Source organism: Pseudophryne corroboree, chromosome 6 (genome assembly GCF_028390025.1).
Source record: "Pseudophryne corroboree isolate aPseCor3 chromosome 6, aPseCor3.hap2, whole genome shotgun sequence".
Taxonomy (NCBI): domain Eukaryota; kingdom Metazoa; phylum Chordata; class Amphibia; order Anura; family Myobatrachidae; genus Pseudophryne; species Pseudophryne corroboree.
In genome coordinates this window covers 192,341,434-192,355,212 of record NC_086449.1, presented here as the reverse complement: position 1 = coordinate 192,355,212, position 13,779 = coordinate 192,341,434, and the positions used below count along the sequence as shown (strand labels likewise).

The 13,779-nt window shown below is 50.4% G+C and overlaps 1 protein-coding gene across 1 annotated transcript in view; it reads right to left on the bottom strand.

Moving 5' to 3' along the window:
* ITGA11 (integrin subunit alpha 11) overlaps positions 1–13,779 on the bottom strand; it is a 201,955-nt gene that overhangs the window by 49,487 nt on the left and 138,689 nt on the right. Inside the window, exons 19-22 of the mRNA XM_063925538.1 lie at positions 7,565–7,650; positions 4,218–4,425; positions 3,163–3,261; positions 1,108–1,184 (exon numbers count right to left, since the gene is read on the bottom strand). Of these exons, the coding sequence (XP_063781608.1) occupies positions 1,108–1,184; positions 3,163–3,261; positions 4,218–4,425; positions 7,565–7,650 (470 nt within the window). The remainder of the gene's footprint in view (positions 1–1,107; positions 1,185–3,162; positions 3,262–4,217; positions 4,426–7,564; positions 7,651–13,779) is intronic.

Genomic DNA, 13,779 nt, shown 5'->3' with positions numbered 1-13,779 from the left:
CCACTCGCCCCGTCACACCGCAATGTGAGGGGAGGAGAGCGCAGCGTCTCTCCCTCCACTCACCGCCGCTGCCAGCACCAGCAGTGCTAGCCAATCAGAGCTTGCGGATCGGCTCCTGATTGGCTGCCGGTCCGCGAGCACTGATTGGCTAGCGAACCGGCGCCACATAGCCGCCGCTGGAGACCTCGAGCGGTGAGGGGCAGGAGAGGCGCTACGCTGCGCTCTCCTCCCCCTCACATAGCAGAGCCACGAAACGGGAAGAAGCGCCAGCGGTGAGTGAGCGGGGGGGGGGGGGGGGGCAGGGGGCAGGCACTGTGGGGCATGTATCTGGCACTGTGGGGCAATGTAACTGGCACTGTGGGGCATTGTAACTGGCACTGTGGGGCATGTAACTGGCACCTAATGGGGCATGTAACTGGCACTGAGTGGGGCTTGGCATTGTGGGGCATGTATCTGGCACTGTGTGGCATTGTAACTGGCACTTGGGGCAATGTATCTGGCACTGTGGGGCATTGTATCTGGCACTGTGGGGCATTGTAACTGGCACTGTGGGGCATTGTAACTGGCACTGTGGGGCAATGTAACTGGCACTGTGGGGCATGTATCTGGCACTGTGGGGCATGTATCTGGCACTGTGGGGCATTGTAACTGGCACTGTGGGGCAATGTAACTGGCACTGTGGGGCATATAACTGGCACTGTGGGGCATTTTCAGTGGCCACACCCCTTCTGGTGCATGGCTACACCCCTTCTGGTGCGCACATACTTCTTTTGGTGTTTTTTTTTTTGGGGGGGGGGCCCACTCTTCATCTTGCCCTGGGCTCCGAAAACCCTAGTTATGCCTCTGCATTTGGGAGACTTCCATAGGGGACCAATTTAAAGTAGGTAATTAAACTAATTATGAAACAGGGTGAAATGTAAAATCAATGTGTTAGCCTTGAGGTGATTTGGATACAGCTTCCCCGGGGTCTTTGTGCAGTACATAGAACACACTTTCTGTCTATCCCGGAAACCTAATAACCAGCTCACACATGCATCAGTGACCTGGTAAGAGTACTGTGATAACAGAGCACTTTCTGTAGAACAGACAGAACACATAACTACTCACCTGCTTGCTGTAAGATGGATTTGCAGAGATGGAAGAAAAACAGACTTACTTAATTCAAAGTCTACTCGGAATGCCACCTATTGATCAAAAAGACATAGATAGGATCAGAATCAGAATCATGTCCTGCCAGATTGCCCACTCCATCCACCCTGATCTGGAAGACTAAGATAGCGAAAACACCATGTAGTATTTCCACAGCTGTACATGATGCATTGTGGAACTGACCAGTGCAGCAGACACTAGTACAATCTCCTTTTCACTTATCTTAGGATCAAAATACGGTTACCAGAAGAAATTCCACATCATACTGTCTGATACCACTTTCAGACAGAAAAGTCTGAATGTCCCGGCAATTACCAGGACCTTTCCTGACCCACCTTTCACACAGACGTGCAAATTACCGGGTCGAGAATTTTGACCCGTTAATTTGCAGATCAACACAGGTATTTTAGCACAAAATAGAAAATTAGCGCTAGGAAACTGGATATTTAAATGTATAACAATTTTAATCAAAATGATTTAAGAAATACTGTTGCAACAGATCAATAAAATACAATATGTGTAGTTAAATCCGGGCATATCGTTGCACTGCAAGAATAAAAAATTAAATGAAAAATTCCATAAACCTTAATGCTGCAAATTTGTTTTGCTGGTACTCAAATGATAACAGTTCATCCCCAAGAATGCTGCCACAGTCCAGGAACTATATTTAGCGAATGGAGAAAGAACCAACGGCTGTTGGTAGTGACCTTACGTGGCTTGGTTCAAGATGCTGCTTGGTCCAATTTATTGCTCAGGTCCAATGATGTAAATCTCCAATTTGCAGATGTGAACGGTTCCTATATCCGACTTCTAGGCTTTAGGTATGAGGATGAAGAATCAGAGTCCAGCTAACCCACCGACACGATTCGCTGTTCCACACAGCTTTTTCAAGGTCACTACCAACAGCCGTTGGTTCTTTCTCCAATCGCTAAATATAGTTCCTGGACTGTGGCAGCATTCTTGGGGATGAACTGTTATCATTTGAGTACCAGCAAAACAAATTTGCAGCATTAAGGTTTATGGAATTTTACATTTAATTTTTTATTCTTGCAGTGCTACGATATGCCCGGATTTAACTACACATATTGTATTTTATTGATCTGTTGCAACAGTATTTCTTAAATCATTTTGATTAAAATTGTTATACATTTAAATATCCAGTTTCCTAGCGCTAATTTTCTATTTTGTGCTGTTCTATTTGCGGGGCCTAACTAACCCCATTGTATTGGCAGCTTAAGTAAAGCATCTCATTACTAGCGCCAAAGGTATTACTTGGTAATCCATTTCTACACTTCAACACAGGCATTTTGGCTGTGTGAAAGGGTCAACCCGTGTCGAAATTCCCGTGTCTCCGACCCTGGTAGATTCCAGAGTCGAAGTCCCGGGAATTTCAACCTGGGTCGATCCTTTCACACAGAAAAAGGACCTGTGTGTTTCATGAAATTAACGGGTGGAACTGCTTCACGTGGTAATTTCTGTTTCTATCTGAAAGGGGTGGTATTGAGAGCATTTTTAGAAGAGGCAAAAAATATTTAAATATATGTAGAGAGTAGTAGTGTCTGTAAAAAGGAAATACACTCATATAGACAAAAACGTATTTTTCACTGAAGTCCGACCGAAGGCTGAATACTGTATATATATGTAAGCACTGAGGTCATATTAAACCACAAGGGGTTTTGAGGGTTGCCACTTTAAGGATGTGTTATAATTGTTTTTGTTTGTTATGGCATGATTAGGGGTCAGCCAATGGTGGTCAAGTGGGGAGGAGAGTTTATCTGCCTCTTTGTTCCTGTGGAACTTCCGTCATAAGACTAGAAATTTATTATATCCTGGAAGAGCTCTCAGCCATTGATTTGGAAAATAAACCAGAAAACACAACAAACTGAGGACAGTATTAATGGATAATACCAAGTGGGGTATTCTACCCACACATATAGTTCTCCTACATACTGTGGTGGTATGCCAGCAGTAGGTATAAAGACCATGCCAGTCAGTAATTGTCTGTTCGCATACCTTGGCCTTGGCTCTGAAGAAAGGGAAGCTGATGTTACAGATTTTGCAGTGCGGAATGTGGTCATCACTCTTACATTCCATTTTAATGTCTGACTCCTCCTGCAGTTGACACATAGAGAATTAGCAGAGGATGCAACAGAAGGTGGCAAGCCAGCCACAGTGGGCCTAGACAGCACATTTTGCAGGAAGTAATCATAGGAACAATATTTATTATTACATATGTCTATGTTGCATGCTGCATATAAATATAGGCAGAGACAGCTCTTACCGCTATAAGATTTCATAATATGCAAGGAAGAGTAATGGACAAACCAGCCGAAAAATGCTGTTTAACAGAAGTCCAAAGCTGGACTGATACACTGGTAGAGGACATTCTTCTGACGGTATAATAAAGTCCTGTGAGAGCTGTTCTCTAGATTAAACATTCTTCCAATATTACACTGTGAGTTTTGCTTTTAACTTTCATAAATGAGCCAAAATCTGTACAATCCCAGCAGCAAGAGTGGGCAACATGATATTTCTCTGGGCCTCACACAGGTAGCCCTCAGTTCCACAAAAGGCTGCAAATTACTTTAGCAGAACAGCGTCGTATCACATTATGATATCATCGCAACAGAATTAAGTCTCACAAAACCCTACATCCTAAACTATGTCTGGCTACACCGAGTGAATGGACTGTGATCATTAAGTGACATCAATTTATTGGGAACAGGTTCAAGGTTGGGAAAGTAGTATGGACCACAATGATGTAATGTGACCCAAATGCATGCTACACTATGCCACCTGTGGCCCACTAGTAAACTAGATTAAAAGTATAATAAACCATACATTAATCTCAGTCACAACTTAACTCCTGCACACCATAGATACCTACGGTGGTCACAAAATATTATAAACCTCTATTATTACTGCATTCTCTTGGAAGTTTCCTAATGTGTGTTTCTGCTTTTCCCTTCTCCCATGCTAAGACCCTTCCAGTCTCCGAGTGTCTCTATAAAAACTGGAGCTTCCTGAATAGATGGCCTGTGTTAACACAGAGGCTTATGTGTGCATACCTTAGTAATCAGGCTGGCAAACTGCAGATTCCGAGAGTGGGAAATGTTGAGTACGGTACTATATGCGTTCTCCCCTCTGTTTTCTAGTGTCGCCTCCAAGGCCACTCGCCTTCTACTTCCTTGTATGATGAAGACAGAATTGTCGAAAGAACGCATAAAGGTAGCGCAGTCTGAAGCGGATCTTCTGAGAGATCGCTGGCAGTACTCCCTGAGAGCAGAGAATGAGTGTAAGAAGGAAGATGACACCATTACTAAACTGCAACGCACAAAGTAATGCTGATATAGTAACTAATAAGAAAACAAGGCATCACGTGGTGCACAAAGGTAACCTATTGCAACTAGATAAGGTTGAACTTTCTAATTTATTTTGCAGGTTAGAAACTGTCTGTATAGTTTATTCCAGTCAGTATAGTTTATTCCACTCCATTATTTTTTAAAGAATAATTAAACATTCTACAGCAAATGCTGACGTCACATCTGAGTTTCACCTGACTCATAATCATAAAACTCTGCACCTGTGTCAGCACTATACAGAATACATTACCGTACTGTTTTCATAGTTCATGGAATATTTTCCGTTTTAGGTCCTTAAATCTACTTGTGAAATGACACATTGGAAGATTATTCTTAGGAAATGATTACATAAGTGAAAATACTAAAACAATTCACTGAAATTTTCTTTTTGAAGGGAAAGCCCAGGAAATAACAAAATAACTGATTTAGGTTGTATATTGTTGCCATTCTGTCAGCTGGTGGGAGTAGAGATGTTGGGGGCTGCGTTTCTCTTTATGGTATAGGAAATTTTACATACACATTTGTGAATCTATCAGGATTGCTTTGCATATGGGATACATTAGTTTATTAGGTTTGTGGCCCTTTAACTAAACTCTGTTTCTGTCACCACTGAGACCTATTAGATAGTGGGAAGTCAGCACATCCAGACAGAGGAGGTACTGTATGTAACCCTATACTCTCCACATCTGTGCTACTGTGTGTTAGCGTGCAGAGGGACTGATGGAAACATTCACATTACGGACACTCCATAACTCCTGCTCATGGGTAAATCAGACAATCTGGATTAGGCAGCTCAATGTCGGTAAGATTCATCTATATGGTGCACTCCTTAAACAGTATATGGGTAGTGTATTAGTCTATAAACACGGAAACATCATAAGACAAAACCATGGACCTGATTCAGAGTTGTACACAAATGCTGTCGCATCTGCGAATTAGTATGCAGCAGCTGTGCGAAAATATGCAAATGTCATAGCCGCCAGGATTGTACTGAGATGCCCGCTGAACCACAAAGACGCAACCACTGGGCACACATCGACCGATAATCGTAACCCTAAGGCCATGCAGTATGGCCGCTGGACGTAAGGTGCCAGAACCATTTCTACTGCATATGACAGTCATTCCCAAACTGTGTGCCTAGGCACCCCGCGGTGCCGCGAGGCTCTTGCAGGGGTGCCTTGGGTTGGAGGTCCAGGACCAAATGAAATTATTTGTGGTAAAAGTGATAGGCAAAACCAGTGCTGGTGGCTGCCAATCATAAACCATGTGGACAAACAGAAGCACCACTGTACACCACCATATAACTAACCCTAAGAATGACAGGTGAGCAAAGTGTACTTAATGTAATATTTTTTCAAAATGTATCAATAAAAAAGTTTTATCCTTGGGGCGCCGTGAAACAAATGCTTATACTCTAGTGCGCCATGATTCAAGGAGGTTTGGGAACCACTGGCATACAGGATTACATTCACAAGCTGTGACACGTCCCCGAAATAGTCGCAACACGCCTGCATTTGAGTCACCACTTGCCCGTTACCTCCCACAAATGGTCCCTTATTGACAATCACTATGCAAATAAGTACTGTTTGCGACCGCCATTGCAAGACCACCGTGGCACATGCGCTGTGCGACATAAGTGCAGTGGCAAAAAAACTGCTCCACTGCTTCCAGCATTGACATTGCATGCCCCCCCCCCCCCCCCTCCATGCTTCCCTTTACTTCACAAGTAAGAGAAAAAAAAATTCCATGCACACTGTTAATTTTTGTTACCAGGAGTTATGGGACCATAGTTATTGTGACTGAAAGATTTGGGTGGAAAAGTGTTCGCCCTGTGAAATGCAGGATACAGACAGCTTGGGAATGAAGTATGGTTACTAAAAATGACAAGCACATTAGGAATAACCATGGAGTGAAATGACAATATAAACGTATGAACCTACTGAACCTGTAGAGGTTTATGGTGCATAAGCATTAAGGACCATAAATGTGTGCCCTGGGACAGCTGAGAATCAGGATGTTCCCTGCACAGTGCATTTGCCGAGCACCTTCCATTCCATCAGTAATGAAAATAAATGGAGCAATTGAGGACAATCACCCGTGACAAGGAGATAGTGTTACTGTATTCTAGAGAAAAAGCTGAGACGTTGCTGTAGCAACCAATCAGCTTACAGCTATCATTTATCTAGGATCTTTTATAAAGGGATTAGATCAGTTTGCCGGTTGTCGGGATCCCAGCGGTCAGGATACCGACACCGGTATCCCCACAGCCGACAATGCCCGGCAAAACAAGACTATTCCCACTCATGGTATACCTCCCAACCGCTGCTTGGCGCAAGGAGGGACATCTGCGCGCGCCGGCCAAAAAGGGGGCATGGCCTATGGAAAAGGGGTGTGGCTTTGCGGGATGGCCGGCGATCGCAAGCCACTCCCCCGTGTCCGTCACTGAGGAGGCATGCTCCCTCTCCTCCTGTCTCCACTGAATAGACGCTGTGCGCATGCGCACAACATCTATTCACCGCTGCTCTGCGAATGCAGGAGCCTCCCAACTGCCCCCCCACCCCCACCCCACCACGGGACACTGTGGCCCGCGGGTGGGACAGCGGGACAGTCCCAAAAAAACGGGACTGTCCAGCGAAAATCGAGACAGTTGGGAGGTATGCTCATGGGAGTCCACATGGTGAGTGCAGTGAGCCTGCAAGGGGAATCTTTGCGCTCGCCCCGCTGCCGGCATTCTGGCAGGCAGGATGCCGCTGTCGGGATATAGACAGCCGGCATCCCACCCGCCGGTAAATCATACTGAATCCTCTATAAAATGACAGTGACATGTCTGATACATCTCCCCCAGAAACTGTAAATATTCTTGTAGCTCCTGGCACCCATGACAATATATTTGATTACAATATAGCAGGGTTTATGTGAATGGTTTGGAATATCTATTGAAAAATAAAGTAATGCAATATGGATGGACATTATATACATTTATTAATGTCACTATAGAAATATTGTAGATAATGAGCCCCATAGAATCCCCCATACTATATACACATACTCACAGTGCAGTCGGGATATCGTGTCTCACATCCAGGAAGAGGTCAGGTACGCAGCGCTCATCCTGGCTACATCCATTCCAAAAGGGAACCTACAGTAGCAGAGAGATCACCAGATATTGAAGGAACAAAATGATGAGAATTAGGATTTAACGCTCTATGTAGAGCTGGGAGGAATGTACAGTATATTAGGGCTGATCATGGTTCTTATTAAATAGTTCTTGTTGTTCCTACTGCCCATCACAGCCCCTGCCTGACAGTGAGCCCCGTATACCAGGCAATCTGCTGATTCTTTTCAGCTTTGTTTCATTTCTGTAACTAATCCCCTCCACCTCCCCAAGTGTGGAAACAGTCACAATCGCCAGAATTGGCACATAATAAATAGTAGAAATTGAATTTGGGAAGAAAATAATCAATTGCAGAAGCCGGGATTTGTACATGCTTTAAGAGAAGATGATTTAAAAAAAAAACATCTGTCAGTCTCATACAGTTAAACCTTGTACTCTGTTGCCATCTAATTGTAAGGCTGGGTACACACCATGCCGATATCGGCACGATTTGCCGTGTGGGCATGACAAATCGTGCATATTGACTAGTGTGTACCCACTATTGCCCGCTCCTGTGGGTGATATGCAACGTCTTCAGGACGGCCAAATGGAAGATACTGTATCACATGCCACCCAGTGCTTTTTAAAGCAGGATGAAACAGTGATCATTCCGCCCTTAATTACATCGTGCTGGTGTGTACAGGCATGTTCCGGGCCAAAGAGAATTTGGCCCGACCATCAGCCCAATACAGGTCTCATACAGGTGTGTACCTGGCTTAATATAATCTTCAGTAAATTCCTCACAAATATGGTGAAAGCAAAGAGTGAAAAGAGTGAAAGCAAAGACTCTGGTCGGTGCAGGAGGTGGAGAGACCCGGCAGCATCAGGAGAATGATTATGTGAAGCACAGTGAGCTAGTACTGCTGTTATATATTGTGTGTGCAGTGTTTGTCAGGTTGCCACCCGTCAGGAATACCCCAGACCCTTTGACATGAGTCATGTCCGGGAATAGGGGGAGAAGGCTTGCCTATTCCGCCAGTCCTGGGACCCACAATTTCTGATGGAAGCCCTGACTGGCAGCCCATGGTGAAATTTCTGGTTCATCAATAGCAGCCAGTGCATGCTGGAACTTGTAGTTACACAATAGCTGGCAGAAGTATAGCAACTGGTTAGGTGAAAACAGCAGCTCAAAGCTGCAAGCACAAATATAAGTTTGCATCTATCTCTCCTGCTCACCAATCCTGCACTTTCTGTGTGGTCTGGTGAGCAGGCACTGAGATAGAATTGGGTGAAACTTCAGATTTGCATGGAAGATGTACTAATTTCACATGGACAAAAGTTTCATATACTGTGCTGGTCTGAATTAGCCCCTTTATGATGTACTAACTAATTCATGGTCAGAAACAGGAAATAGGTGCACTACTATAGGACTAAGAGGGACATTTACTAAGCAGCAGAGGCAGAACTCTGGGAGGCAGCGGAGTCGCTCCTGCTCTGAAGGGAGGCACGTCTCCTCCCATTCTGTGACACCATTGAATTAAGTTAATTGATAGCTGTCGCTGTCTTTTCAGTGGCTGACTTCCTCACTGGTCCCTGCACCTGACAAATCACATCCTCTTTATTATACTGAATATACACATTTTACAAGTGTAAAGATGTGCCCGGTGGGCACATCTGTGTTGTTGTCCCTAGCTGGGGACAGCGCTGGGGCAGCTTGTCTGTCCCCAGCGCTGGGTGCGTGGCGGCGGGTGTCCGGTGCAGGGATTACCCTTTTCCCTGCACCGGACCAGAGGCATTCAAATCTTGGCGCCCTCCGGGAGCCAATCGCGGCTCCCGGAGCGGCAGCCAATCAGAGAGGGACGCGGCGAGCCAATCGGCGCTCGCCGCGTCATAGGCCTCGCCCCCGGCGTCTGACATCAGACGCCGGGCGGGAGCCTGAAGAAAAGGCCGCGCCGAAGAGCGGCAGAAGAGACGGGCGGGAGAAGAAGAGAGGAGACGCCGCGCGGAGGAGCCGGAAGAACGGGTCGCGGTGGTCGGAGTTCGGGCGGCCGCGGAAGAGGCCGGAAGACGCCCGGCGGCCGGAGGATGTCCAGCGGCGGCTGGACGCAGCGAAGCGACGGCGGCGCCGCTGGCCAGGAAGGGCCAGCGGCCGAAGATTGAAGGAGAACGCCGGAGAGGTCACCAGGGGTGGGAAGCGAAGAGCTGACAAAGCTCCCCCCTGGTGCCTCTTCCAGCGGGTCAGGTAGGCCCTTTTCAGGTGCCCCTGTACCCGCTCCTCCCTAGACCACCGGGTGTTCGGGCATTAGGCCCGTGGGCACAGTCAGGCCCTCCCGGCCTGTGGGTACGTAGTCGGGCCCTCCCGGCCCGTGGGCATTTGGTTGGGCCTCGGGGCCCGTGGGGCATGTAGTCGGGCCCTCCAGGCCCGTGGCCACGGGTAGCTGGGGAAACCCCCCCAGCCCGGATAGGCAGGCACTAGGCCTGGGCACAATTGGGCACTAGGCCCTTAGGAATAGTCAGGCCACAGGCCTGTGGGCAGTTAGGCGGGCATTAGGCCCGAGGGGCAGTTCAGGCAATAGGCCTGTGGGGACGTTAGAGGGCATTAGGCCCTAGTGTATCTGGGTCAGTAGGTACATGTAAGGTGACCCTGGGCACCAGGCCCAGGTCACCCAACGGGCAGCAAGTTAGGCGGGCGCTAGGCCCGTGGGCGAAGTCAGGCCTCCAGCCTGTGTGCAGTTAGGGGGGCGCTAGGCCCAGCGAATCAGTGTTTTCCCCGAGGTGAGTAAAGGTGGCACTGGGCATTAGGCTCAGGCCACCCTGAGAGTACGGTAGGTGGGTGAGCTGTGCGGCCCCCACTACTGGGTGTTCTGAGTCGGGTAGATAAAGGGACCGTACCGTCGCTTGCATTGTGTATCGTGATGTATGTTACCGTGCGGGGCGAAGTGTGAGCTCGTTAAGTGTGTTAGTTTTGTTGCACCACACCCACAGAGCTAGTTTGAGGGCTCTGCCGTTGTAGGTAGCATAGGGTGTGACACTAGGTTAGAGTTAGGCCCTGCACGGCTGTTTGCCTGTTTGTTTACCTCCTTACAGGGACCTGTAAGAGAAGAAGACGTTTGCAGTGCGAAACTGACGGTGAGTAACATCTGTGTGCGTTTGTCCCTTGTCTGTCCCCGAGCGCCGGAATCGGGATTGCTCGCGGACGTGAGAATCCCTTTTCATCACACTACGTGCGAGAGCGCGAGTGTGTGAAATCTGGGTGGCTGAGGCTTCGTGCCGGTGATGACCATTCACCCAACCGGTGAAGGTCGCGGTCACCCCTGGGGTATCCCCTGTTCCAGTGGAAGAAGGGTCGATACCCCCTTTAATGTAAACCATTCTCTCCTCAGCTCGGTTGTCGGTCAGCTCCGAGAGGGAATCGCCGTGTCCGGATCCGAGTGAAGATTTCCAGGTCCGTTGAGGGTTCCGGTACCTGAAGGTGAGAGAGAGTGGCGCCTGGTGAGTACCGAGTCTACACCTGCACGGCAGCAGGCACCACACGCACCGCAGGCCCACCCTCTCACATTTGGCGTAGTCGGCAGGATCAAAGAGACCGGATCACGGACACGATGTGGAACGCCACCAAGAAGACCTCCCTGCGGACGGCTCCGGAGAAGACTCACCCCCGGATGTGTGCGGACCAGAGCGACTGGGTGACGGTGTCTGGGGCAGACATCCTGAAGATGGTGCAGCGGTCGGTCCAGCGTGGAAAAGAAGAGCGCCGGGAGAAGGGGCGCAAGAAGGCCGCTGTGACGCCCTGCAAGAAATGTCGGCAAACAGGACACTTTGCCGGCGAGTGTACTTGGCGAGAGGCGTCCCCAAGGAAGGTGGTCCAGGAAGCGGACCGAAGACGTCAGCAGGGCCAAGTGAAGGAGTCCCGATGTTTGCTCTGCGGAAACTACGGGCATGAGCACAACAGTTGTCCCTGGGACGAAGAGTCGAGCGAAGACGAGGTTGATTCCCGGTGTGAAAGCTGTGGAGATCCCCGACATCGGCTCCTGGAATGCCCATGGACGGAAGACAGGACGGACTACGAGGCCACGGTGAAGCAGATGACGGAGTCTCGTCAGCAGCTTTGGGACCGGGTGGCTGCAGAGCCTGTGTGTGCGCTCTGCGAGTCGAGAGGACATGCGCTTCCCGATTGTCCGTGGAATGAAGACCGGATGATTGCGGATGGTCGCGCCCAGAGATGGGAGGAGGAAACCAGGGAAATGGAGCGGAAGGCCTTGCTTGAAGTTAGTTCGCAGGTGCCCATTTCCTCTGAGCCGGAACCAACGGGTGAAGATTCCCCAGTGAAGGAGGTGGACCAGGAACCCGTCTTGGAGAAGGTGGCAGTGGCCCTCCCTTGTTGGAAGTGTCGGCGACCAGGACATGCGGCCAGTGAGTGCCCCTGGGAAGATGCCGCGGACCTGCTCTGTCCCAAGAAAGTGACCCCAGTAAGGCAGAATCCTTTCCCGCATGAGGTGGAGGTGGACGACTGGGAGGTGAAGAGACCACGCTGCGAAGAAAAGCGTGAAGACCCAGTGTCTGAGACGTCCGGAATCTCCCCGCGATGGAACCGTCCATGACCAGGACGTGCGGAACAGGAGTGTCCTGGGTACCAAGAGATGCCAGCGGAAGCGCAGGAGTACGCTGAGGAAGAAAAGGATCCAGCGGAAGCGAAGGAGTACGCTGAGGAAACAGAGGTGCCAGCGGAAAGGACGAAGTACGCTGAGGAGGAAAATAATACCCCAGTCCAGATATCGGAGGAAGACTCGGACTACGGTGAGCTGTCCGCCGACGAATCCCTCCCAGAACAGATGGAGGACGACTCTGGCATCGGAAGCGCCGACGAGAGTGACTGGCAGGATCGGGTGGAGTCATGCTCCCAGTTGAATGCCCTCCGTGAAGAGGAGGAGATAGTCCTGGAGCAAGAATACCTGCCGGGAGTGCCGAAATGGACGGACGTACGGGGACAGGATCGCAATGCCGTGGGAGGACCCGTTCCAGAGGAAGACACAGGACCTTTGGAGATGCCCCATGAGGAAATTCGACATGTGGTGGCTGTTGCCCGGGAGGAAACGGATGCCCCGGAGGATTCCGCTGTTGGGTGGTGGTCGATACCACACCCGGAAGACAGGGACGAAGCCACAGACGATATCGGAGGCCAAGAGTGGGTGACTTGTCCCCGTGGAGGAAGATTCCCCTTGGTGGCCAACGTCGAGCGACCGTGAGGAGATACCACTCCCCCAGAGGATCCGCCGATGGAGGTCAGGACGTAAGAGGAACCCGGAGCTGGAGGAGGAAGGATGTGGGGTCACAGCTGGTCCAGGCTGGGCCCCCGAATGCACCTTCGCCGGAAGGACCGTGGAATTCCCTGACCCGCGGACAATGGACGTCGTGAGGAACTTTGTAGGGACTACAAAGGAAAAAGGGGGGGGAAATGTAAAGATGTGCCCGGTGGGCACATCTGTGTTGTTGTCCCTAGCTGGGGACAGCGCTGGGGCAGCTTGTCTGTCCCCAGCGCTGGGTGCGTGGCGGCGGGTGTCCGGTGCAGGGATTACCCTTTTCCCTGCACCGGACCAGAGGCATTCAAATCTTGGCGCCCTCCGGGAGCCAATCGCGGCTCCCGGAGCGGCAGCCAATCAGAAAGGGACGCGGCCAGCCAATCGGCGCTCGCCGCGTCATAGGCCCCGCCCCCAGCGTCTGACATCAGACGCCGGGCGGGAGCCTGAAGAAAAGGCCGCGCCGAAGAGCGGCAGAAGAGACGGGCGGGAGAAGAAGAGAGGAGACGCCGCGCGGAGGAGCCGGAAGAACGGGTCGCGGTGGTCGGAGTTCGGGCGGCCGCGGAAGAGGCCGGAAGACGCCCGGCGGCCGGAGGATGTCCAGCGGCGGCTGGACGCAGCGAAGCGACGGCGGCGCCGCTGGCCAGGACGGGCCAGCGGCCGAAGATTGAAGGAGAACGCCGGAGAGGTCACCAGGGGTGGGAAGCGAAGAGCTGACGAAGCACCCCCCTGGTGCCTCTTCCAGCGGGTCAGGTAGGCCCTTTTCAGGTGCCCTTGTACCCGCTCCTCCCTAGACCACCGGGTGTTCGGGCATTAGGCCCGTGGGCACAGTCAGGCCCTCCCGGCCTGTGGGCACGTAGTCGGGCCCTCCCGGCCC